The 23,943-nt window shown below is 32.9% G+C and overlaps 1 protein-coding gene and 1 long non-coding RNA gene across 2 annotated transcripts in view; one reads left to right on the top strand and one right to left on the bottom strand.

Annotated features, from left to right (window-relative positions):
* The first annotated feature begins 2,222 nt into the window (after nucleotides 1–2,222).
* LOC146995088 (uncharacterized) overlaps nucleotides 2,223–23,943 on the top strand; it is a 52,790-nt gene continuing 31,069 nt past the window's right edge. Inside the window, exons 1-2 of the long non-coding RNA XR_015043534.1 lie at nucleotides 2,223–2,690; nucleotides 2,783–2,816. This is a non-coding gene — a long non-coding RNA (uncharacterized LOC146995088). The remainder of the gene's footprint in view (nucleotides 2,691–2,782; nucleotides 2,817–23,943) is intronic.
* Nucleotides 16,839–23,943, bottom strand: part of LOC118198543 (ribosomal protein S6 kinase-like 1) — a 190,397-nt gene continuing 183,292 nt past the window's right edge. The window contains exon 16 of the mRNA XM_085825493.1: nucleotides 16,839–20,181. Coding sequence (XP_085681619.1) covers nucleotides 20,068–20,181 — 114 coding nt within the window. The 3' untranslated portion in view covers nucleotides 16,839–20,067. The remainder of the gene's footprint in view (nucleotides 20,182–23,943) is intronic.

The raw sequence follows: 23,943 nt of genomic DNA, 5'->3' as shown, positions 1-23,943 counted from the left end.
GGTATCTTCATTTCCTTTAGTAAATTAAGAATAGCAGGCCACCATGCATTATCAAAAGCTCCCTCAATATCAAGAAAAATTAAAATAGTGTACAAACCTCTCATCTTACCCCTCTGTACAATGTTGCTAAGACGCAGAAGTGCATCCTCAGCACATTTTTGAGCAATGAAACCATATTGGTCAGCACTAAGAATATTTTCTTTATGTAGATGCCAAGTAATTCTGTTAGTAATTAGTTTTTCAAAACATTTACCTAAAGAAGAAAGAAGACAGATACACCTAAGATTAATCACATGTGGAATAGTAAAACTTTGTTTTTTGGGTATCACAATAACAAGGGCGTTCTTCCAAGTTCGTGGAAAAGCACCAAGATTCAAACATATATTAAATAATCTATGAAAAACTGCAGGAAAAAGCCGATGGAAGTGTCTTATGGTTTCATTGGGAATAGAGTCCGGGCCAGGAGACCTGCCAAGCCCTAAATTACGAATTACATGATCAACCTCGGCCTGCGAAAAAGGAGGATCAATCTGAGACGCATAACTACTGCGAGCAGATGAGCGCCACTGAGTATGAAAGTCATTATCAAGTCTCACGCAATCAGGAGGAAAAGCTTTATCAAGAATAGCATCGATAGTTTCCTCCAAGGAAGACGTAAAGTTACCGCTTGAAAGCCGAAGGCCCGAGATCTCAATCTTCCTCATAAAATTTTCTTTAATACCATAAGTGTAAATTTTTTTCCACACATTCTCATTATTGATATCGGAAAGAAACTTCCTCCAAGACTCTAATTTGGCCTCAAAAGGCATTTCATTGTATTTTTTCCTTAAATCAAGGTATTTCCGCTTATACAAGTCCCTTATATCATTTCTAGTAGTCCTCTGGAACCTCCGTCTAGCCGCGTTGACTCTCTTTCTCATAATGGAAATTTCCAATGACCACCAAGGTACTTTTCGCCTACCAGTCCTTCTAGTACGCATAGATTTAATACATGCCCGAAAAATAAGTAAGTCATAAAATCTACAATCACATTAAGTGACTCTGCATTCGCAGAAAATCACTCGACAGGCTAAGGGTTAAAAAACATAAGAGAATTGCACAATGTCAGCTTTTCCAATCTTCTAGGATTGAGCCAAAAAGAAATACGAAATATTAAAAATAAGCAACTTTAAATTGAACCATACAAGAAACTTTTTTTCACTTACCCTTTTAAAAAGAAATGTATCTTTTTGAGGGGTTTTATATATGTATATTGAATTTATCTCAGGGGGAAACCCTTTTGGATCCCCCCTCATCTTTAAATAAATTTACTAACGTTTTATACGCCATTTCCGTAATATATGCAGAAAAAAGGCTAAAATCCACAAGGGGGGAAAACACTGGATTAAAAAAAGAACCACCACATAAGAACATTCAAGCCGCAACAGAATTATGAAGTAAAAATAAAAATAAAAACAACTGAAAGCTTTTAGATTTTACAATTACGCCCTAGGGCGTAATTACCTTTCTTTATCAAATATAATGTTCTTTACACTTAAACCATAAAATTCAGTTCAACAGCAATATCGCAAAATAATTTTAAAATGAGCATATCCTTTAGAATTTCCGATATACAATTTTGCGCTCTGCACGTAAAAATGTTTCTTTTTTCCTCCCGTACTGTGTTGCCGTTGTTCGCTTTAAAATCTTTGAGTTTGCTAATCAAAAATGTGTTCCAGTTTTACAAAATATCAATCAGATAATAAAAAAAAAATTCCAAGTTTCGACTTCCAGATACCCATATTAGGTTGGAAACGTATGTTATTCAAAATTTGATAGCTCTAGGTACCGTTGTTTTATCACAATGCGAGAAACATTTATGCAGATTTTTCTATATTTAATTTCTTTAAATATAACACAGGGCGATAACATTTAGTGGCAACAGAATAACAACACAGCTTCAAAACATCGGATTAGCCATGTTGGCGCGTTTATTGCCCATTGAAAAACAATCGCCAAGCAGTGGGCTAAACAAAGGTCCATGGGGCTAAAGGCTTCATTGAATTGAAACGCCGATGATCGCAAAAACAGCGATCGTTATACCCAGCATTTACGATCACTTTCGGAAGGGAGTGATTTTTCGTAATCAGTTGAAACACCTGCCTACCAGTCGAACTGGTAGGGGTTGCCAGAGATTATTTGATGCGCGATTCTGATTATCACGTGGTCGGAAGTAGCGTTTTTTGAGGACTAACCAATGAAAACGTTTCTATGCCCTTAACTGTTTTGTTAACTGAAAGCCGCAACGAATGAGCGCGATGAATCCACATGAACTTTCTGTGTTAATTGACCTTTTGGAAAGCCGGCCCGATTTAATTAGTGGGAAGCTGGGAGGCAGCTATGCAAATGTAGCTGCTGTGAAGACAGCATGGGAAGAAGTATCTTCGAAGTTAAATGTTTTGGGGTCGGGGGTAATTCGCTCCGGAACTGAAATTTAAAAAAAAAAAAAAAAAAAAAAAAAAAAAAAAAAAAAAGGATATATTTGAAATATCGCACCAAAAGAAAAGCTTCTGAAATTAACCAAGCTGCTACACAGACAGGTGGAGGTCCTCCTTCGGCGCAAAAGCTAACTGACACCGAATTAAAAATCCTGGCCCTAATTGGTAGGACATGCGTGGAAGGAGTTTGACAGCATGCATGTCCAGTTGAAGGTAAGCATATTTTATATTTGAAATTAAGGTAAAAATTATATTAAATCTAATACCATATACGCTGAAACTCATTTATATTTACATTTCCACAGGAAGTACCAGTTCAGCCGAGTACTTCAACCTTAGGTATGTACAAGTTTTTATGTGATCTCTGCAACTTCATTATAAAAAAATTCGATTATTGAACTGTTCTGTAAAAAGATATAAATTTAGACAAGTCGCGTTACTTCTTATTTGCTGTTGTTTGATAAAAGTGTTTCTTCTAATAAATTTGCCCTTAATCACTTCCAGTACTTCCACTTGGTTTGAAATATTTTGCAGCATGTCATTTTAAAGTATTAATATTTTTAGGTAGGAATGTTCTAGGACTTTTGAAATTAGCACAGAACAGTGTACTTAATGTAGCATTTATGCTGCACACATAAATGTGCTCAAGGATGCAAATAAGACATTAAAATTTTTAAATAAAATGTGTGTAATGATATAAATTTATAAAGTACTTTGTATTTCTGTAAGATTAACACTCATAATTATTTATTTATTTACATGATTTTGGTATTTTATGATATTATTTATATGTTACAGTATTGGGAAAATAATGTTAATATATACATGACTAAACAATAAAAAATAATCTGCTTTCATAGAGCATACTGATCTGAATTTGTGCTGGAGTATTGTATACAAATTAATGAGCAAAATTTCCTGCTTAATTTTATCCAAGTTTTTTAACTCCATAAACTTGTTTTTTTTTTTTTTTTTTTTTTTTTTTTTTTTTTTTTTTTAACTATATATATTTACAATTTCCTGAAGAAATATTTAAAATCTTCAACCAGTATCTCAGTTTATTTCCCCTCCTTCTGTTATTTATTCGGATTGAGTAGCTTGCATTTTGCACTTAGTTTAGTCAAAATCTGCTTATGTTTTAACATGAAAGCTACCAATAATGAACTTGTCATAAGATGAAAATGTATGCATATCTATACATTTTCATCTTATGACAAGTTTGGTGAAGGGAACCTTAAATCTCTATCAAATGGGGTAACGTAAAGATTTTTTGTATTCGTTCATGCAGTTTAAATTGAAATAGTTGTTGATGTAGCTTTAGATAACAATGCACGTGTTTTTACAGTTGAAGCTATTCATACTCTGGTAGATTTATTGTCAGTTCAAAGGTTTTCATCTAGACCAGCTTAGTCATCTGTTGTTATGCAGGGAAGATGTTCAATTCATGCTCTGCTACTTGTGAAAATTCTTTTTATGTCAATGTATAGTCAAATATTATAATAGTCAAAGTAACGTTTGCTCCAAACTTTGAGCCTGGTGTGTCACGCAGCTGAGGCATTCCACAGGAAGGCCGCTTTCATGGCCAGTCATGCCCAATCCTGGTGCAGTAAGTAGTTATCCTTCAAGCAATGTAACTAGCCACCATCAAAGAAGAAGTTTTAAAACAAACCTTTATACTTAAAACTTGACAAATGTGCCATCTCGGAAGAGAAGATAATTTAACTTTGATTTATGTATGAACTGCCGATATTTTTATGTAATGTCTTTATGCATGTATATTAAATATAACCTCGGCATTGCGCACCACATTGGCTTTGCCCATGCGCACATCGATCTATTTTCACTTAAAAAAACATCCCTGAATTGCACAAACTCAGCATCGCGCACAACCTCGGCATTGCACACCACATCGATCTATTTTCACTTAAAAGAACATCCCAGAATTGCACAAATTCGGCATTGCGCACCACATTGGCTTTGCCCATGTGCACATCGATCTATTTTCACTTAAAAAAACATCCCAGAATTGCACAAATTTGGCATTGAGCACAACGTCGGCATTGCGCCCTGCATTGGCTTTGCCCATGTACATATCGATCTATTTTTATTAAAAAAACATCAGAGAATTGCACAACGTCAGCTTTTCCAATCTTCTAGGATTTGAGCCAAAAAGAAATAAAAAATATTAAAAATAAGCAACTTTAAAACGAAGCATACAAGAAAAATTTTTTCACTTACCCTTTTCAAAAAAAAAAAAAAAAAGTAAAGTCTTTTTGAGGAGTTTTATATATGTATATTGAATTTATCTCAGGGGGAAACCCTTTTGGATCCCCCCTCATCTTTAAATAAATTTATTAACGTTTTATGCACCATTTCCGTAATATATGCAGAAAAAAGGCTAAAACCCACAGCGTGGGGGGGGGGAAACACTCGATTAAAAAAAGAACCACCACATAAGAACATTCAAACCGCAACAGAATTAACAAGTAAAAATAAAAACAAATGAAAGCTTTTTAGATTTTACATCTATTTTCACTTAAAAAACATCAGAGAATTGCATAAACTCGGCATCACGCACAACCTCGCAATTGCGCACTACATTGGCTTTGCCCATATTCACATCAATCTATTGTCACTTAAAAAAAACATCAGAGAATCGCACAAACTCGGCATTGCGGACTGCATTGGCTTTTCCCATGTACACATCGATCTATTTTTACTTAAAAAACATCCGAGAATTGCACAAACTCGGCATCACGCCAACCCCGCAATTGTGCACTACATTGGCATTGCCCATATACACATCAATCTATTCAATCTATTTTCACTTTGAAAAAAACATCAAAGAATTGCACAAACTCGGCATTGCGCACCGCATTGGCTTTGCCCATGTACATATCGATCTATTTTCACTTAAAAAACATCAGAGAAATGCACAACCTCAGCTTTTCCAATCTTCTAGGATTGAGCCAGAAAGAAATACAAATTATTAAAAATAAGCAACTTTAAAACGAAGCGTACAAGAAATATTTTTTCACTTACCCTTTTCAGGAAACATTTAAAGCCTTTTTGAGAGGTTTTATATATGTATATATCTCAGGGGGAAAACCTTTCCGACCCCCCTCATCTTTAAATAAATTTACTAACGTTTTATACGCCGTTTCCGTAATATATGCAGAAAAATGGCAAAAACCCACAGGGGGGAACACTCCATTAAAAAAAGAACCACCACATAAGAACATTAAAACCGCAACAGAATTAATTGCTCAAATTGACAAATAAAAACGTATAAAAAAAAAAAAGGAGGTTTCAGATTTTACATTACGGTTTTTTTTAACGTTTTGTGTGTTATTTTTCTTTATCTCATATCATGTTCTTTACACTTAAACCATAAAATTCAGTTCAACAGCAATATCGCAAAAAAATTTTAAAATAGCTTTAAATTTCCGATACACAGTTTTGCGCTCTGCACATATTTTTTTTTTCCCGCACTGTGTTGCCGTTGCTCGCTTTGAAATCTTTGAGTTTGTTAATCAAAAATTCGTTCAAGTTTTACAAAATATGAATTATAATAAAAAATTCCAAATTCCACGTTTGGGCTTCCAGATGCCCATATTAGGTTGGAAACGTACGTTATTCAAAATGTGATGGCTCTAGGTACCGTTGTTTTATCACAATACGAGAAACATTTATGCAAACTTTTCAATATTTAATTTCTTTAAATATAACACAGGGCGATAACATTTAGCGGCAACAGAATAACAACACACCTTTCAAAACATCGGGTTAGACATGTTGGCGCGTTTATTGCCCGTTGAAAAACAATCCCCAAGCAGTGGGCTAAACCGCATTTCAACCGAAAAATTAATTGTACGAAATATGAGGTACTGAATATCACGAAACGTAATAAAATATATTGCCGATTAGGTAGAACAATTCTATGTTCAGATACATGTTTATGAGACTGCCTTTATCGTCCCCATTTTGACCACATATTCTGTGGATGTATAGCAGAATAAAAATATTATATTATTTATTGTTATTTTACCGGCACGAAAGTAGTTGATGAACACTGAACACTTCTTTCACCGAATCAATTGGGCGTAAGCAATTCCACGCTTCAGCAACATCACATCGATGTGTATGCCGAAATGAAACTTTAATCAAAGTATTCTTTTTTACATACTCATCACGACATCTTGTATAGGTACAACTCTAATATACGCTCTAATTTCACCAAATGTGGCGATATGTGTTCTGCGCTGGGTTTTGGCGCGATTGCGTGTTCTATGGCAACCCTGTTGACGTTGAAAAATCTTTCGCTGGAGCTCGTTGGTTCGCCTCTGTGTCTGAGAAGATGGGAGGGAAAGATAAAATGGTAGTTGTTGAATCGAAGTTCGGCAAAAGGAAATATGATTGTGGCTATCCTGTTGAGGGGTAGTGGGTATTTGGAACTGTGGAAAGAGGGTCTAGGAGATTATTTTTAATGGCAGTGCATGATAGAAGTAGGGATTTGTAATTTTATTTATTTGTGAACCATAGTATAAATTTTCTGGATAGTGTGTCTGGCTGTCATGTAAATACGATAGTGATTACGTGGCGGCATGTTAAAGGCGGTATGAAATTTATATTTCTGCTATTCGAAAACGCATTAATTCATGGTAAGTGCATTTTATTTTATCCTTGTTCTTATTTTCTAGAATGTTATGTTCATTGGTTCTTTAGTATGAATTTCTGTCGTTGTTGTTTTTTTAAATTGTTTGAAATTTATTTTAGTTTATTTTGTTGTTTAGTGTCTAGACTGTACAATTCGTAGATGTTTTTTAAAGTTGAAACAGAACGCTGTGTACATGGTATTATTTGAAATTTATTGTTGTTATGTTATTTTATTAAAGCGAGGAGTGCGTAGATCGTAGATTCCTTCCTTGCCTAAATTGTGCAATTCGTAGAATTTTTTTTTAAGTTTAAACAGGATGCTGTGTACAAGGTATTCTTTGAAATTTATTGTTGTTATGTTAATTTATTAAAGCGAGGTCTGCGTAGTTTGTAGATTCCTTCGTTGCCTTCATTGTGCAATTCGTAGTTTTTTTTTAAAGTTAAAACATGTCGCTGTGTACATGGATTCTTGTCAAATATTTTTGGTTAGAAATTTTACGTTTTTGCTATCTAAATTTTTTGTTTCGGATTTTTAGCTAAATTGTGTGTTCAAAACGTAGTTTTTGCATGTGCGAAAACCGCGTTTTTGGAGACATTTTAGGCTAAAAGTTCAAAATGTAGACAAAAAATTTAGATAGTAATATGGCAGCGTGAAGTTTCTCGCCAAATCGAGAAATTTGGCGACTTGAGGGCGCATATCAGAGTAGTTCCCTTGTATACTTATTATTTTTTAAAAATTCTGACATGCAAAGCAGCTAAACATTCTTTATTTCTGAAACTACCCTCTTTCTTATTTAGTCTTGCATGTTGACACACACAATCTTTCTTAAAAATAAACTTTGCTGTTTCCGATTTGCATTGTTTCGTTTTGGAAGATACAATCCAACGCACGTGGGAAACAGCTTCGTAATGTAATTCCCAATTCTCCCATCTATCTTAACTATTAAGATCACATCTGATCTCAACTCCGAACTTGGAAGACACTACTTCGTAGGAATATCCATCAAATAAAATTTTATAAAATTCATTTTCCATTTCGTTTGACATACTCGCAGCCATCACAAATTTTAAACATAAACCGACAGCGTTATTTCCTTTTGCGCCTGCGCTTTGTGTCTCAACTTCGCCAAGACCTGATAAATCGTCAAATTTAGTTGCGATTTGAGTTACCTAGGGAGGAAGTAAAAATGCGCTTACCGTACCTTGATTTTACACAGGCAATTCTAGATTTGAATCAATTTTCATTACGAATAAGGGATATAATGGAACATCTTTTGTCCCTTGAAATTAGCTTGAAATTATTTCAAGTCTGAAACTGAAATTTACATATATAGATCAGATCAAAATTTCTTTTCAATCTTATAATTTTTAAGTTTAAAGAAAGGATATTCTTCGAAGAACAACCTTGGTGGCGACAGCTTGGCCCCTTGGGATGTCGGTGACGTTTTATTATGCCAAAGGAAGTAAATATTATGTTAGGAATAGCAGTTAGGGAGAAGAGGAAATTATATGGGGAAGGGCCCTAGTCTAGACACGGTCGAGAGGGAAATTGTCTCGATCATTACAGAGATCGACGGGTCGGAAACTTTTCCGTCAGCTGAGTAGCTGACGTTTAACTTTCTGACTGTCGTTTTAGAGCTAAACTGAAGACGGCGGAGGTCACTGATAGTTTTTGGAAATGTACGTTATGGATATTTTACTTTATTAAGATTTGCGAGAAACTAGAGTGTTTCGTGATGGAAATAACGCATTTGAGGCTGACGATTCTACTTGGATTATTTCGACTTACGAAACCAATAGCATGGACCCCTATCAAAAAATTCATTCCAAGCTGGGGCTAGACGTCTTATCGCTTCGCTCCCCCCCGTCCTTGACGTTGTTACCACCAAGGCCATCTTGATGGCCTTGTCACCACCCCGCCGCTGAGCTCATAGAAGTAGGAAGTTAGAAGTACTAGTAGGAAGTTCCTTTCTTACATCCATGGCTGAACCGAGTTCATCGACCTCGCCTCACCGGCTTTGTGTTGTTCCTTCTTTCGCCTTCGCCCAGTACCTCCACATTTTTAGGAAAAAAAATTTACTAGTTACAAGAAAATTATATATGTACATATTAAACAAAAGGGATGTTACAGACATTAAATGATAAGAATGAAACTTGAGAATTTTGAATTCCAAACAAGTGTAAAGTTTGTTGAATTTTTGCAATTTTCCTTTTTTGTTATTGAGAAAGATGCAATTATATATTCTTCAAAAATTGGAATCTAATTGAAAAAGCTTAAATGTATGGAATTTTTTGCACCTATATTGAAAATTAACACTGAATAAATACCAATATATGTTCAAAAATAGTATTTTTCATATTGCTCAAAAATAGTATTCAAATCATACTCCAGGCTTATTATATGTTACAAAATTCAATCCTACAGTAAAGTGAACAAGATCAAAACCGGAAAATTACTAAACAAATATGTGTAAATAGCAAATATTGTTAAAAACTGATATTGCAAAAATAAAACATGATTAATAAATTTATGATTAAGGATTTTTAGTTTTAATCAACTGTTAACTTGTCATTATGCATTATTGTTGCCTTTTTATTAAGGAAGAGGATATTTAGTAAAATATATATTCAAAAAACAAACCAGCAACAGTCAGATCTTAAACATGTATTTTATTACCACTATCTGAAGTATGTTAAATCAATTTCTGTTCTATTATTTTATATGTAAAATTATTTAAGAAAAGTTAAGATACGTATTTGAAATTAGGAAATGCAGTCGATGAAGGGCAAATCGGATATACATATTTATTTATTTAAAACCAAATGATATAAGACTTCTGCAAGGGGGGACTAGGTTTTTTCTTTCGTCTTAAGGGAATAACAGCGATAAGTGGCTTCATGTGGCAACCATTCTGTCTGTAGATAAGGACGATTCATGGACCTTATAAGAAATAGACTAACCCAAACGGGTTTTCCTCCCTCGTCTGAGGCGTTGCCGGCTGTCACCTTGATCTTATCCGGAGGAGTAGGGACGACTTGCAGAAATTTAACATTGGTTGCCTATTGCAGCGTGTATAATTGTCAAGAAAAAGCTGGTTGTAGCGCCTCATTACACAAATTAGAATTTTTACATATTTTTATTTTTGAAATTGAGATTGATTTTTAAAAATTTAGCACATTTATGAAGTATAATTAACGTTCCAAATAATTATAAAGCTGTTGCATGCTTTCAGGACTCGATTTTTTTTAGCTTTTCCTATGCTGTAAGGAAATTTGTAACTGCTTCTTTTAGAAAATAATATTTTAAATCGGAACTAATAGAAAATTTCAAAAAAGCAATTTTCTCTTGCAATTTTTATGCTTTTTATTGATGTAAATAAGTAAAAAGTACTAAAATATTTAAAAACGAATTTTTAAAGTTTTGTTTAAAATTCTAAATTGTGCTGCTTTTTAAAAATTATACATGAGTATAATAACACAATTTCTATAAAGGAATTTTATTTCAATTATATTTCATAATACATCAGAGTGATAAGCACTTTCGACTCCTTAATTTTTATACATTTAATTCTAATATTAAAATTGAATTTAACCGTAATAATTAATTTTGTTTGTATTTTATAGTGATTATTTTTAAAATTTATTTTTAGTTCTGCATAGGATTTTTTTTTATTTACTGTTGATTTAATTTATTAGCCCAAAGCGGCGGTAGCCTAGAAAGGCTGTTAGTTTCGAAGCGGCATTTTGCGCTGTTTTACTATAAGTGTCCGTGTTTCCTTGCAAATTGTTGTTACCAAATATTATCCCCTTGTATTATATGTAAAGAAATTAAATAATGAAGAATCTGCATGAATACATGTATGTTTCTCGCACTGTGACAAAAACGACAGTATCTAGAGCCACCAAATTTTGAATAATGTAATCCTCCACCCGAAGATGGATATCTTGACAGCCGAATTTCGAATTTCTTTTAATCTATTTCATATTTTGTAAAACTTTAATGAACTTTTTATTAACAAACTCACCGAGTTCAGAGCGAGCACTGTACGGAAAATAACAGCTTTATCTCCAGTGCGGAAATCTTAAAGATATGCTGTTTTCAAATGTATGTGGTTTACGGGCGCAGAACTTGATATTCAATAAATATAGGGAACACACAAAACTTCCTTTTGGGCGTAATATAAAATCTGAGTGCTTCTAGATTTTATTTTACCTTCTTTTTCTCCCTTCATTACGGTCAGAAAATTTTATGCTCCGAATTTTATGAATTATTAAAATAACTAATCCACTTTAATGTTAATAATTTAATGATCATAAAATCAAATAAATATGATAGTTTTGTAATGTTATTAAAGTTTGGAAAATCACTGCCTAAAAATGTTCATTAAATTTAAAAAAAAAAAAAAAATATCAGATCTTGTTTAATTCAATTTATTTATTTCAAAGCATCACGTACTATCAATCTTATTTAATTTTACTTTATTTTTACGCAAAATTAAGTTTATAAATTTTGTGCTTAGAGTTTTTACCGTTTTACCAAAGTAAAGATGTTTGTACAAGAATTACACGTGAAAAAATTGCGCGAAATGCAGTAAAAAGTGCTTTAATGAGCTATATTAAATCCTATTTGGAAAAAACTGTGGCTTTCATAATCTCATCACTATACAACGTATCACATTTAATAATTAAAAAGTGTTATGTGATACAAACGCCATAGGTTTTCAGAGTTAAAGTAAACCAGATCGTCCCTACTCTTTCTTGCCGACATGTCGGTGACGCGCGTCCCGCTCACTGGGTTAGTCTATCTCTTATAAGGTCCTTGGGACGACTTTAGTGACGTAGTGTCAACCGTGCCGTGGCTTTGCATGTAGCAGACTTGTGTAGCACTTTATTCCTCACGTGTAACATCCAAAACTTCATAATTGTAAAAGAAATTATTAGTTGCTTTAAATTTATTTGTAACAGTTAAAAAAAGAAAGTTTAATTGCCTCTTGACACACGATTTTTCATCCCTTCTGCAGCATCCCCTAAAATGTACCACCTGTCCTGAGCAAAATTTCTTACTTTTCACACCTGACTGCTTCGACACGGGATGTATAATCGACATATACAAATTAAAATGGCATACCATATTTTTTGAAAGCATTTAATAGAATTCTATTCACAGTTATATCTTTAAATTGTATGTAACCAAAATAACATAAAATTTCGGTTATATGTACATCAGTAATAAGCCAAGGGTATTTTTCTAAACTTGGAGAAAACTTTAGTAATTTAAATACTGCAAACATAAATATAAGAGTACTCACTCTCTAAAACGCAGCAAATTGAGAAATCTCCCTAATCTCCGCAGCGGATTTCATTTTATGCAAACTAGTACTCAGCTTCTTAACGCAATCCTAAAAACCCTTTTTACTTCCTTGTACGAAGAAAAAAGGAAGTACAGTCAAAAGTCGTTAATCCAGACTCGTCGGGACTTCGGCGATTCCGGATTATCGATTTTTCCGGATTATAGATCATCAGTTTAAATCTGGTAAGATGGCATGCAGAAATTATACAATTAAAAATATGAAGCCGTAATTTATGAAATAAAGAACAATTATGATCTAAAGGGTATCAAAATTTACAAAAAAAAAAAGGCTTAATATTTATTTGTTTATTTTATTAAACATTTCTTTCAATGTAAGTTGATTCGTTTTTTATGTGATAATACATTCTCTTTAATTCTATAAACAGACATAATTTCTTGTTCAGTTACAAAGTTCCGCTGTTCAAGTCCTATAATTGCTGTGTCGAGAATACCGACTAATTTGTCAATCGAAATTTTTTCGTTTTCAATAACCTCTGTCACTTTCTTCGCTATCGGAAGCAAATTATAATGACGAGGAATTTGATTTAAGTCATATCAAAGACGGAGTACATCGAGATGAAATACTACACTTAGTAAGGAATTATAAGCCAAATAAAATAAAAACATCTGCCCTGAAGATAAGGATAGTGCTGACAGATCAACTTCCAATTCATTGCGCGCTGCCGCGTTAAAGATAAACAAAGTTTAGATAAAGAAATGTTAAAGTTTAGATAAACAAAAGATATGCCTTTATCCATTTTTTGCAGCAATTTCACTTTTTGTGTAATGGACTTCGAAACATACTTTCGCTTTGTAGATCCTTTACATATTAGTAAATATATATCAGAAATTCTATTTGACATAATCGAAAGTTCAAACTTTCTTTTAAAAAATTGCTCTAACAGTCTGCAAAAAATAATAAGCCGAAACCAATTCGAAGATTAAGGAACAATGCAATCTGCAACATTAACTGAATTAGATAATTTTAGCTTAGCTTATACCGTCCGTTATACATTAAACGCGCATTCGTAAACGTATTTTGCGCACGCGCAGAAAGTTTGTAGCTTTGAGGTCCGGATTATGGGTGTCCGAATTAACGTCTTTTGACTGTATTGTAATCGCGAAAAATGTCAGGTATCATATTTCAACGAAAATATCCATTTTGACGGCTATCGAATGCAATTTAACAATGTTTTTGCGTGGCATCTGTACATACGGACAGAATAAAGAACTCTTTTCCCCCAAAAAAATTATAAGACTGATTTAAAATGAATTCTGCAGAACATTTTTCGTAGCGTCTATGCGTACGTACGTGTTTCGCATAATTAAAAAAAGGGTAGCATCAGAATGTTGAAATTTTGCATATAGGACGGCTATAACATGTAGATGGTTGCAAACGGCCGCACCAAAAAAAAAAAAAAAAATGTATATAAATATACATCCATTCTGTTACTTGGCTTAGTGATCTCAGTTTCATTATTCTTGTATGTTTGTAAATTGTGCCTTTTTTGCTTTAAAAATGATTGAATTATGTTGTTCTTATCTTCTGGTTAAGGTTCTTATGCCTTTAGTAAATCTGCATGCAATATTTGTAGAATTATAAATAATTTAAAAGCATTAATTTTTATTTAGCATGGCAGCCATATTTCTTTACATCTGTAACTTAGCAGAATAGTGAATTTGCAGCCAAACTCGCAGCAACTAAGTAATGTCTTCTTTTATTATTGCGAATTAAATTATGCTTAATTCATTCTGGAATTATCATTAAAATTATTAGCTTGTTTTGCGTAGAAACCAATTTTAATTGTAAAAATTGTTTTAACTGTACTTGTTATTTTATGTTTTTCTATATCTTTCAATTTTTAATGAAACTATTTTGAATTTTTATGTATGTTTTATTTATGCCTTGTAGTGAAGTGAGAACTGAATTAATTAGTAGCGCATGCGCATCAGGTAAGCGTTTGTGAAAACTGTTTCCTTTTTTTATTTGTTTAATTTCTTTTATACATCGTTTTAGATTTATTATAGATTTTGAATAGAATATGTGGTAATTCTTCAGATGGTATAATTTTTGTGCACTCTGAGTTATAAAATGAGTGAGATGTAACGCTGTTAAGTGAATATAGCGCCGAAGTGTCGCTATGAAAAATAAATATAGTGAACTTCAAAGAGTGCATTTATTGAGTGTGGATTGTAAGAGTGCATTTATTGAGTTATCCATTCAAAGAGTGTGGATTATGCCGGTATCGACGAAATAGATTTGCAACAATTTTAGTCTAGCCTACCCAGAATTTTAATCAAAAATATCGCTAAAAAATGATATGATGTGGCAACACAAACCGGTTTACGAACATGTAGTAACCCATACTATTCCGCAAACGCAATGTAAAAACAGTAAATATCTGATTTCTAAAGAGAATGGAATTACGGTTCCAGCTAGCATAGTGGTCAATTACATTTATTCAATGTGACTATTTTCGGTGATTGTTTAATGCTCAGATATCGTTGAGAATACTGTTTTGGAAATAAGATTTTAGCATTTAGTTATGGATTGCTCTACACCTGCTGTTAGTGATGTTGTAATTAAGTATCAGGAGATATGAACTTTTTAGAGGATTTTTGATGGGTTGTGAATTATTGAAGGCCAAAGTTTGTTGTGAAAAATGTAAGATAGCATGGAAAGGTATCTTACATCTGGGAAAGCCAAGCAAACGTGTGATTTTTCGGCATTGTTTTTAAAATTACATCCTTTTAACCTTAATCATTCCTTAATATTTTTTCTTTTAAAATCGTATATAATAGTCGTAAATTTATTTCTATTATCTACGATTTCTGGTGAAATCAAGATGGCCGCCATTTTTAAACATGGAGTTCAGTCAATAATTTCAATGGTAACCATTTTTCAAAACAATGTATTTTACACGCTTTGGTGCCCCCCCCCCCAAAAAGAGGCCAGACTTTGAAGGTGGGCTATACTGAAGCTGTTCTATAGATTTAATTCAAAATTTTTTAACTGTTAATTCAATATGTTTAAATGAAATGCAGGAAAATTGCGTATAATTTAATATTCCGTACAAGGAAGTCATGTGGTGTACACATCATATTTTTTAAAAAAAATCTTTTCAGAAAGCACTTTTAGAATTTACTAAAATCAAAACTTTTAATATTTCAAACGATTTTTCATAATTTAGATTACACACGGCCAGATGCTGAAATTGAAAGGTATTTTGTTAATACAGTATAAGGTGTTTTTAAAGAAAGATGTTGCAGCAATTTTTCTAGTAAATTATCAATATAAGTCTTTGTTAATCATTAAAGGTCCTTTTAGCCATAATGCTTGCAAAATAGTGATTATTTTACTTCATGATGATAGTAAAGAAAAAAAGTCTTCCATCTCTGTCCTCTAGCAACTCCAGATAGGTTAAATGATGTTATAATCAGGGGATTGTACAGGATGGGAAGAATTGCAAATTCACTTTCATGTTTTTTCAAATTACTCGGTCACAGATTCGTAGTGAAAAGGGACATTGCTATTTCTACCAAGGCCTTCGGAATACAAAGCTTAATGATCAGGTGGACTTAGTGATCTTGGAAAGTGAGATGTGACCATTAAGAACAATCAGCATTCTATAACGTTTCTCCAGTGTTGTGATCCAATTAAAACGATTTATGTAATTTATATTCCAGGAAATCTTATAACACACACACACACACACACACACACACAAAAAAAAAAAAAAAAAAAAAAAAAAAAAAAAAAAAAAAAAAAGGAGGTTGATTTTACATAACTTTACAGGAGTGAGAGTTAATAAATTTATCTTACATAAGTATTGTAATATCTATAAAGAGGGTATAGAAAGTAATTAGATAAAATTGAAGCTATGTTATATGTAAATATCAAATTTAAAAACTGGTCCTCCTCCTTTCTCTCTTTTTAAAACTAATTATCACATACTAGAAACTTCATTTCACTTAAAACAAGGCTGACTTTGCCCCCAAAGGGTCATATCTTATATAACATAAGATATGACCTGTCAAAATATATTTTGTATTTTACAAACTAATGTAATATAAAAGTGCATGCCCTTAATAATAATGAGCAAAAATCAAGCAATTTATGAAACAAGCATATTTATTCCCTACAAAATCAATGCAGATAACTGCACCACTAATATCACTCTTTCTATAACATGTTTTTAAATGCATGTTATTACGTTTTGTAAAATACTGGAACTTCGAAGCACTTGCATATAAAAGAAAATCTTTTTTATTTTTAGATAGCAGCATGTTTTATTATTGTTAAAAACAATGTTTTATTTTTTGAAATATTTTTAATAGTGAAGCAAAAAAGCGGGGAAAAACTGAACAATACTTTATTGGTAAAATTTAATATATATAAATTCTTAAAAATTCATATCACAATTTATGAAGTTATATAAAATAGTACAAAATGTAAAATTACACATTTAAAATGAATGTAAAACAAAATATCAATTACAATATTTTAGTAGTAAATATTCTTAACTATTTTTGACTACAACATAACTTATTTTTCATAGCTACAACTCTTCAGCAACATATTATCAATTTTTTTCACAAAATGTGTATCTTATAGTGTATTTTAAAGTGACACAATTTTAACTTATTACCAATGGATTAACAGCTGCATTTCATTCATAACACTAATAAGATCATTTTATTTATAAATATCGCATTTAAACTTCCGTACAAGTTCTGCAATTTAAAATAAAAGATTCTTTTAAAAATGAAAAATAAATAACAATAATAAACGAAAAACAAGACATTTGAAGAAATCATGGAAAAGATTTCTCACAAATGCTGCTTTAGGTACATTTCGTTAATTCAACTTCTTGAATATTATTCCTCAATACGCCTTCAATTTTTTGCACTTCAACAGTATTGTATCTTAAGTGGTATCACTATGATCACACATAATGAATGAACATTAGAAAGCTATTAATTTTACTTTTGTGATGCAATATTCACAATCTACATTACATCTTTATGCATATAAGAGTGTAAAATAATACAGCACAAAATCCGTAATCCGGACTTATCGGGACTTCGGCGATTCCGGATTAGGGGTTTTTCCGGATTATAGATCATCAATTTAAATCTGGTAAGATGGCATGCAGAAATTATACAATTAAAAATATGAAACCGTAATTTATGAAATAAAGAGCAATTATGATCTAAAGGGTATCAAAATTTACAAAAAAAAAAAAAAAAAAAAAAAAAAAAAAGAGGTTAATATTTATTTGTTTACTTTATTAAACATTTCTTTCAATGTAAGTTGTTTAAGTTGCTACCTTTTTTTGTGCTAATACTTTCTCTTAATTCTATAAATAGACATAATTTCTTGTTTAGTTACAAAGTTCCACTGTTCAAGTCCTGTAATTGCTGTGTCAAGAATACTGACTAACTTGTCAATCGAAATTTTTTCGTTTTCAATAACCTCTCTGTCACTTTTTTAACTATCGGAAGCGGTATTTTCTGGATCAAGAAGCATACTACAGATTTTGGCGTCCGTCAATTGATTGATGATTAATCAATCAATCAATCAATCACTGTCGTCGCAATGAAAAACTTCTGTCATATCATCTTCATTTATTACTGCTTCTACACATTTCTTTACAAAATCCAATAACTGGAAAATTTCACCTTTAGTTTGCGATATCCGAAAACCTTCAAATTCGCGGCTATCATTTTCATCGTCCTCACATGAAATATGGTAGCTGGCCATAAATTATGCCAAGCATTTTTTTAACGTATCTGGAGACACATCCTCCCAACGTGCATGCGCATGCGTAAAGCATACAAAAAAAGTTTGTGGCTTTGAGGTCCGGATTATAGATTCTTCCGAATTACAGACTTTGTACTGTAATAGTAATTTGTTATGAATATTTTGTATTTAACAGAAACATATGTTACTTTACAAACATAAAAAGGTAGGACAAGAAAGATATGCGACGTGAAATTTATTAAGAGCACTTAATATACTTACAAAAGCACCAATACTTATTTCATTGCGCCTTTCCTCTCACAGAAACTTCGAAACTTCCACTGGGATTTAATTACAAAAATTTAAAAGATCATTATAATAACTTGACAGAGAAGCATTACTTTGGAATCAGCAACAGTTACACTCTTTAGCACATTACTGACTTAAATATAATACCGAACACAATAAATTGTGCATATGTGTATGGTAAAATAATTAATATAAATAACTAACGTACATAAAAAAGTTAAAAATTGTTAATTATTATTTTAGTAATTATGAAATTAAAATTTATGCTGTAAGATTTAAATAATTATAAGACACCAAATTTCTCATAATTTTAGGAAATCTGTTAATTTATATTTGTCAGTTCAGGAAGTAAAAAATTTTCAAATTGTGGACTACAATAACGGAATAGTCTGAGACAGCCTGTACTTATACAGGAATTAATACTTTCTTCAAAAAAGAATTACATTTATAAATTTCCTTTGATATTAGTGCAAACTATGCACTTACAATTATGATATATATTTAATATCAATATATAAACATTCAGAACACCTTATGTGGTATTGTGCATTTGTACATTTCAGAAAACAGTAATTTTACGTCTTATTAATGACTGCAGACAATTTTTATTCTACGTCAAATATATAAAATACATTAAAAAAATATTATGACAGTTCAGTAATTAGCACATACGAGGGCATTTCGAAAAGTAAAGATACAACGGCTCGCATTCAAAAAAAAAAAAAAAATAAAATAAAATAAAATAAAATAAAAAAAAACGTCAGTTACATCTTATTAACTGGATTATTTATTATTTTTCGACATAATCACCCCCGTTATCCAAACATTTGCTAAGTCGGTGCACAAGCTTTTGTATCCCACAGTCATAGAAGGTTGCCGCCTGTTGGAACCCAGCGCGCGCACAATTTCCTGTACCCTAACTTGACAGTCACAAAGACATTGTCATTGACACTTCCGGTATGATCTGATGCAAATCTTTCAATTTGAGACGTCTATTCGCACGAATTGCTTCCTCTATTCTCTGAAGAAGGGCATCAGAGATCACAGATGGCCGACCTGTTCATTGTTCGTCATGAACATCGGTCCTACCTTCAGTGAAATGACACCATTTTGTCGATTCATAATGTTCCCATACACAGAAACAATTTCTTTGAATATCCGCTGGTCGCTGACGTTTTGCATGAAGTAAACGTATGACGGAGCGCACTTCGCATTTGGCGGAATTCTGAATCGGCGCAGCCATTTTAAACACGACATACTCCAACCAGAATCAACGTTGAAATGCCGACGGACCGCGAGGAGAAAGCTAACGGTTCAAGGTTAACACCTGTGTTGCCAACTTGCTCACCAAAACTTTTCTTTTCCTCTGGCGTACGGTGTATCTTTACTTTTCGAAATGCCCTCGTATGTTGCAAATTTAATTATAATGAGCATGATTACTTCTCTCGTTATAAACGTTTTAATGCTTGAGAATATACAAATATTCTCTGACATATCTTAAAATAAAATAATTACACTTAAAAACAAAAGCTTTATGCTTGATATAAAGATTCCCAATCAACAAAACGAAAAAAAGGATGACATTTAATCTCTTCAATTCCATATGCACCAGATCCAAGTCTCTCAGTTGAATTGTACTGTAAAAGCTGTAAAAGTTTAATTTTGAGAGTTTCAATTACGAGTAAATTGCTTTTACTCATACTGAGTTTAAATCCTAGGAAGATTTTCAGTAGTAAGAAACAAAACATATTTTAAAAAATATTACTGAACATAAATATTATAATTAATTACATCAAAAATAAAATAACAACAGATAAAATATCACAGCTAATCGTTTACTGTACTATAAATATAGCACAATTATTTACATATCAAACATGGTTACATATAACTTTTAAAGTACATAGGGTATTTACAGATAATGAGAATACTATCAATTATTCATATTACTCTAAGAATACAACGGATATATATATACATATATATAGAGAGAGAATTATATTACACTTTGGGGGGGGCAATTCTTAAAAAAATAATCCAATTATCTTGAAAATTTGTATTTCTTCATACCAAACCAAATACGCAAATGATTAAATTTTCAAGGCCAATGAGTGTTAACTTTGGTCACAGTATGTATTTCTACCGCACAGGTAGCATCGTATAAAACAGACATCGATTGTGAATGGTTTATCTTTTCTTGTTATTGGCACTGTAGTTCCCCGGAGACATAACCAGTAATGCTGTTACAATGTTGTTAAAGACTTTATAAACAACTGGATGAAGACAACTAGAGGAAAACTGCAGCACCACCCTTAATATTTTCAACAGCCTTTGTCATAAAATAAAACTCTAAATATCACACATAAAATGGCACGCACTCATAATACACAAGCCAGGACAAACAATCACCAGGAACCCCACGCTGTGAATCGAAAACAATAAAATAAAATGTGTGAAGATCATGAAGTACTTAGAACTAGCCATAGACCAGAAATTTGATAGGATACCGCATCTCCAGGACAAGAAGCTAACCAACGCCAAAATCACAAAAGCATTAAGGGCAATGAAAGGATATTCCTGGGGCCTTAATCACCGCATTCTGAAGAATCTACTAAACACAGTGGTCAATAAAATAATTACCTACAGAGCTGCTGTCTGGGGCTTTCCCATGACAGCGAAAAAAATTCGGACTCTTAATTCAAAGGCCATTCTGGATCAATATTACCCAATCATTCACAATAACCTCCACCAATACACTAAAAAAATAGCCAGGGTAACCCCACTACCAATTCAAACATAAATCAACGCACTCTCCACAATGATCCTACAACTCAAGAAAACTAACAAGTACAACGATGTCATTTTCAATCCACAAGACTATGAAGAAAAGCCACCGGAATATAACAGAAATTCCGGCTCTGGGTTTCCGCAATCTCCATTGCAACCTCGATAAACCATCTTCATCAATAGAATTTATTGCATACATAGATGGCTCAAAGATAAAAAATAAGGTAGGAAGCGGTGTCAACATAAAAACTAAAACAGGCCTCTATTCCAGATGGCAAGGTTACCTTTGGCCGCAATATCAAGCAGAGCTCATAGCCATACCAAAATACATTATGCAACTTAAGAGATTTAAAAACAGATACCATCCATGCAATCACCAACAGTCAGTCCTCCATACATGCCATCAAACAACAGCATACAAATTCTCCAATACCTCGGCAAATTTAAGACATCATAAGCACAAGTAATAAGAAATTTTTCCTGTCATGGACTAGAGGGCACAACGCCTGTGAAGGCAATGAAAGGGCCGATTTTCTAGCAAAACAGGCAGCACTAGAACAAACAGGATCTCAAATTCATATCCCATGGCCCAAATCAGCATTTAAATACAAACTAAAATAATGGCGAATGAAAAGTGGCAACGTCAATAGGAACAAGGACCACAAGAACGAGGTTCATTCGAACTGCTACCCAAGGCGGACGAAAAACACAGTATCAACCTACTTCCTCACCCAGTACATATCAAGTTAGGTCCCTTTCCCATGTATGTTTATGATCGCAATATGGCTACGTCGGATAGATGCATATAATGCGGGGGAAGTGGAGACCTGAACATTACATGTTTCAGTGTCGGCTAACGTCAGCCCATCACATTCGCCATTTCATCAATACTAGAATAGATTTTAGGATATTCATCATTAAGCACCGTAAAGTCTTACAAAATATCAAAAATATTATTGATTTCCTACACCGCCAAGAACTGGACCTGTGTCATTCATAGCATGCAACTTAAAATAATTCTCCAAATTCGAAAAAATGCAACAATAAGAATATCCACTCTCCACCCGCATACTATGCAGGAGTGCCACACTTGAATATCTCCATTTATTGAGACAACTGTGAATTTTCTCATACCTTCTCAAACTACGAACTATGAGCTGACTTCATACTGTGTTATGGGTGACAGATACACCAGTACTGTTAAATGTTCATCTAAAGTGTCTTTCCCTCACTAGAGGGCGCCAGGGGTTCCATTAGTGAGAGAAATTTAAACTTTTTTTAATCTTTTTTTTTGTAAACAGTAGATACTTCGGTTTTCGAATCCGTGTGATGGACGGATAAATTGATTCCTACAGCCATGAGAGAAAAAGAGAGGTTGTACAAGAAAATGCATTTAAATATTGATTTTTTCCTTTTGAATGTTTTATGTAAATAAAATGTGATGTCAAGAAATAGAATTGTGGTTTTTCTGTAAAGAAAATTGCTAGCTGAAACATCACGTCTGATTCAACGAAGCATCAGAAAAAGTAAATAAATTTTTGTTCTTGTTTTTTAAATCAGTTATATAAATAGAACATGCATACGTCAGTGGATTCTGACAACTTCGATCAACAGTAGTTGATTAATTACGTAATAAGTACTATGCACTCAACACTATACCATGAAATGAATTCATAAACTGTGTGCTGAACTATGAACTGTACGATAAATGAACTTTTAAACTGCGAACCGTGTAACAGAAAACCAAATTAACAACAAACCACGTACTATAATCACCCCCTCACCAACAAAGCTCCAAACTGAAACACATAAGAAATATGTATATACATCTGTAAATAGCTTAGTGTATTTATCCATGCAACTGCAAAGTATACTTTACATCAATATTGTCTATAATGCAAATTATGCACCATTAATATGTAACTATTACGAATGCTGCAATGTAAACAAATGCCCGAGCAATGGCGTTAGTGTACCCCGTGTGGGTACATTTCCATAGATGGCTAGTGCAGTGGGGAGATACCACTTTTGCTCATGGCGATGTTTTGGTGGCCACTGTACTTCTTTCTGTCTGCCTGGACTGTCACCGAAGCTGTTAATATGCTTCCTTGGACAACGAGGTTACCAGATGTTTCACCAATTGAACATGTATGATATGTAGTAGGCTGCCAGATTTCGGCCCTTCAAAATGTCAAAGATCTGGAGCAACAGTTGAGGAATGACTAGCAGAATGTATCACAGAATGAGATCAGGAATTTTTGCCGCTTCTAACCTCAATATTTACAGGCATGCATCCTGCCAGGGAGGTTTCACAGTTACTGATTTAAATGTTTAATGTGCAACTGCTAGCCATTGGTGAGTCCTACTGCCTTGAATTTTAATCATCTGATTACCTGTGCATGAGCTTTATGCATATTTAATTTCAATTAAAACAGTCACTTCCTTTGCGGTGCTTAATTTTTCCTCCAAAATAGTATACTTTGAAGAAAAATTTTACGAATCTTTTTACATCATATCATATAATGTATAGATTAATATGTGGATGCAATGGCCAGTATTAACAAGTATTTATTTAAATAATGACCTAGACAGATCAATTTCAGCAAATACAATTTTCATTC

The sequence above is a fragment of the Stegodyphus dumicola genome, chromosome 10 (genome assembly GCF_044657685.1).
Source record: "Stegodyphus dumicola isolate Sdum_Otavi_A_Nest chromosome 10, ASM4465768v1".
NCBI classification, from domain to species: domain Eukaryota; kingdom Metazoa; phylum Arthropoda; class Arachnida; order Araneae; family Eresidae; genus Stegodyphus; species Stegodyphus dumicola.
This window is presented reverse-complemented; position numbering and strand designations above follow the sequence as displayed.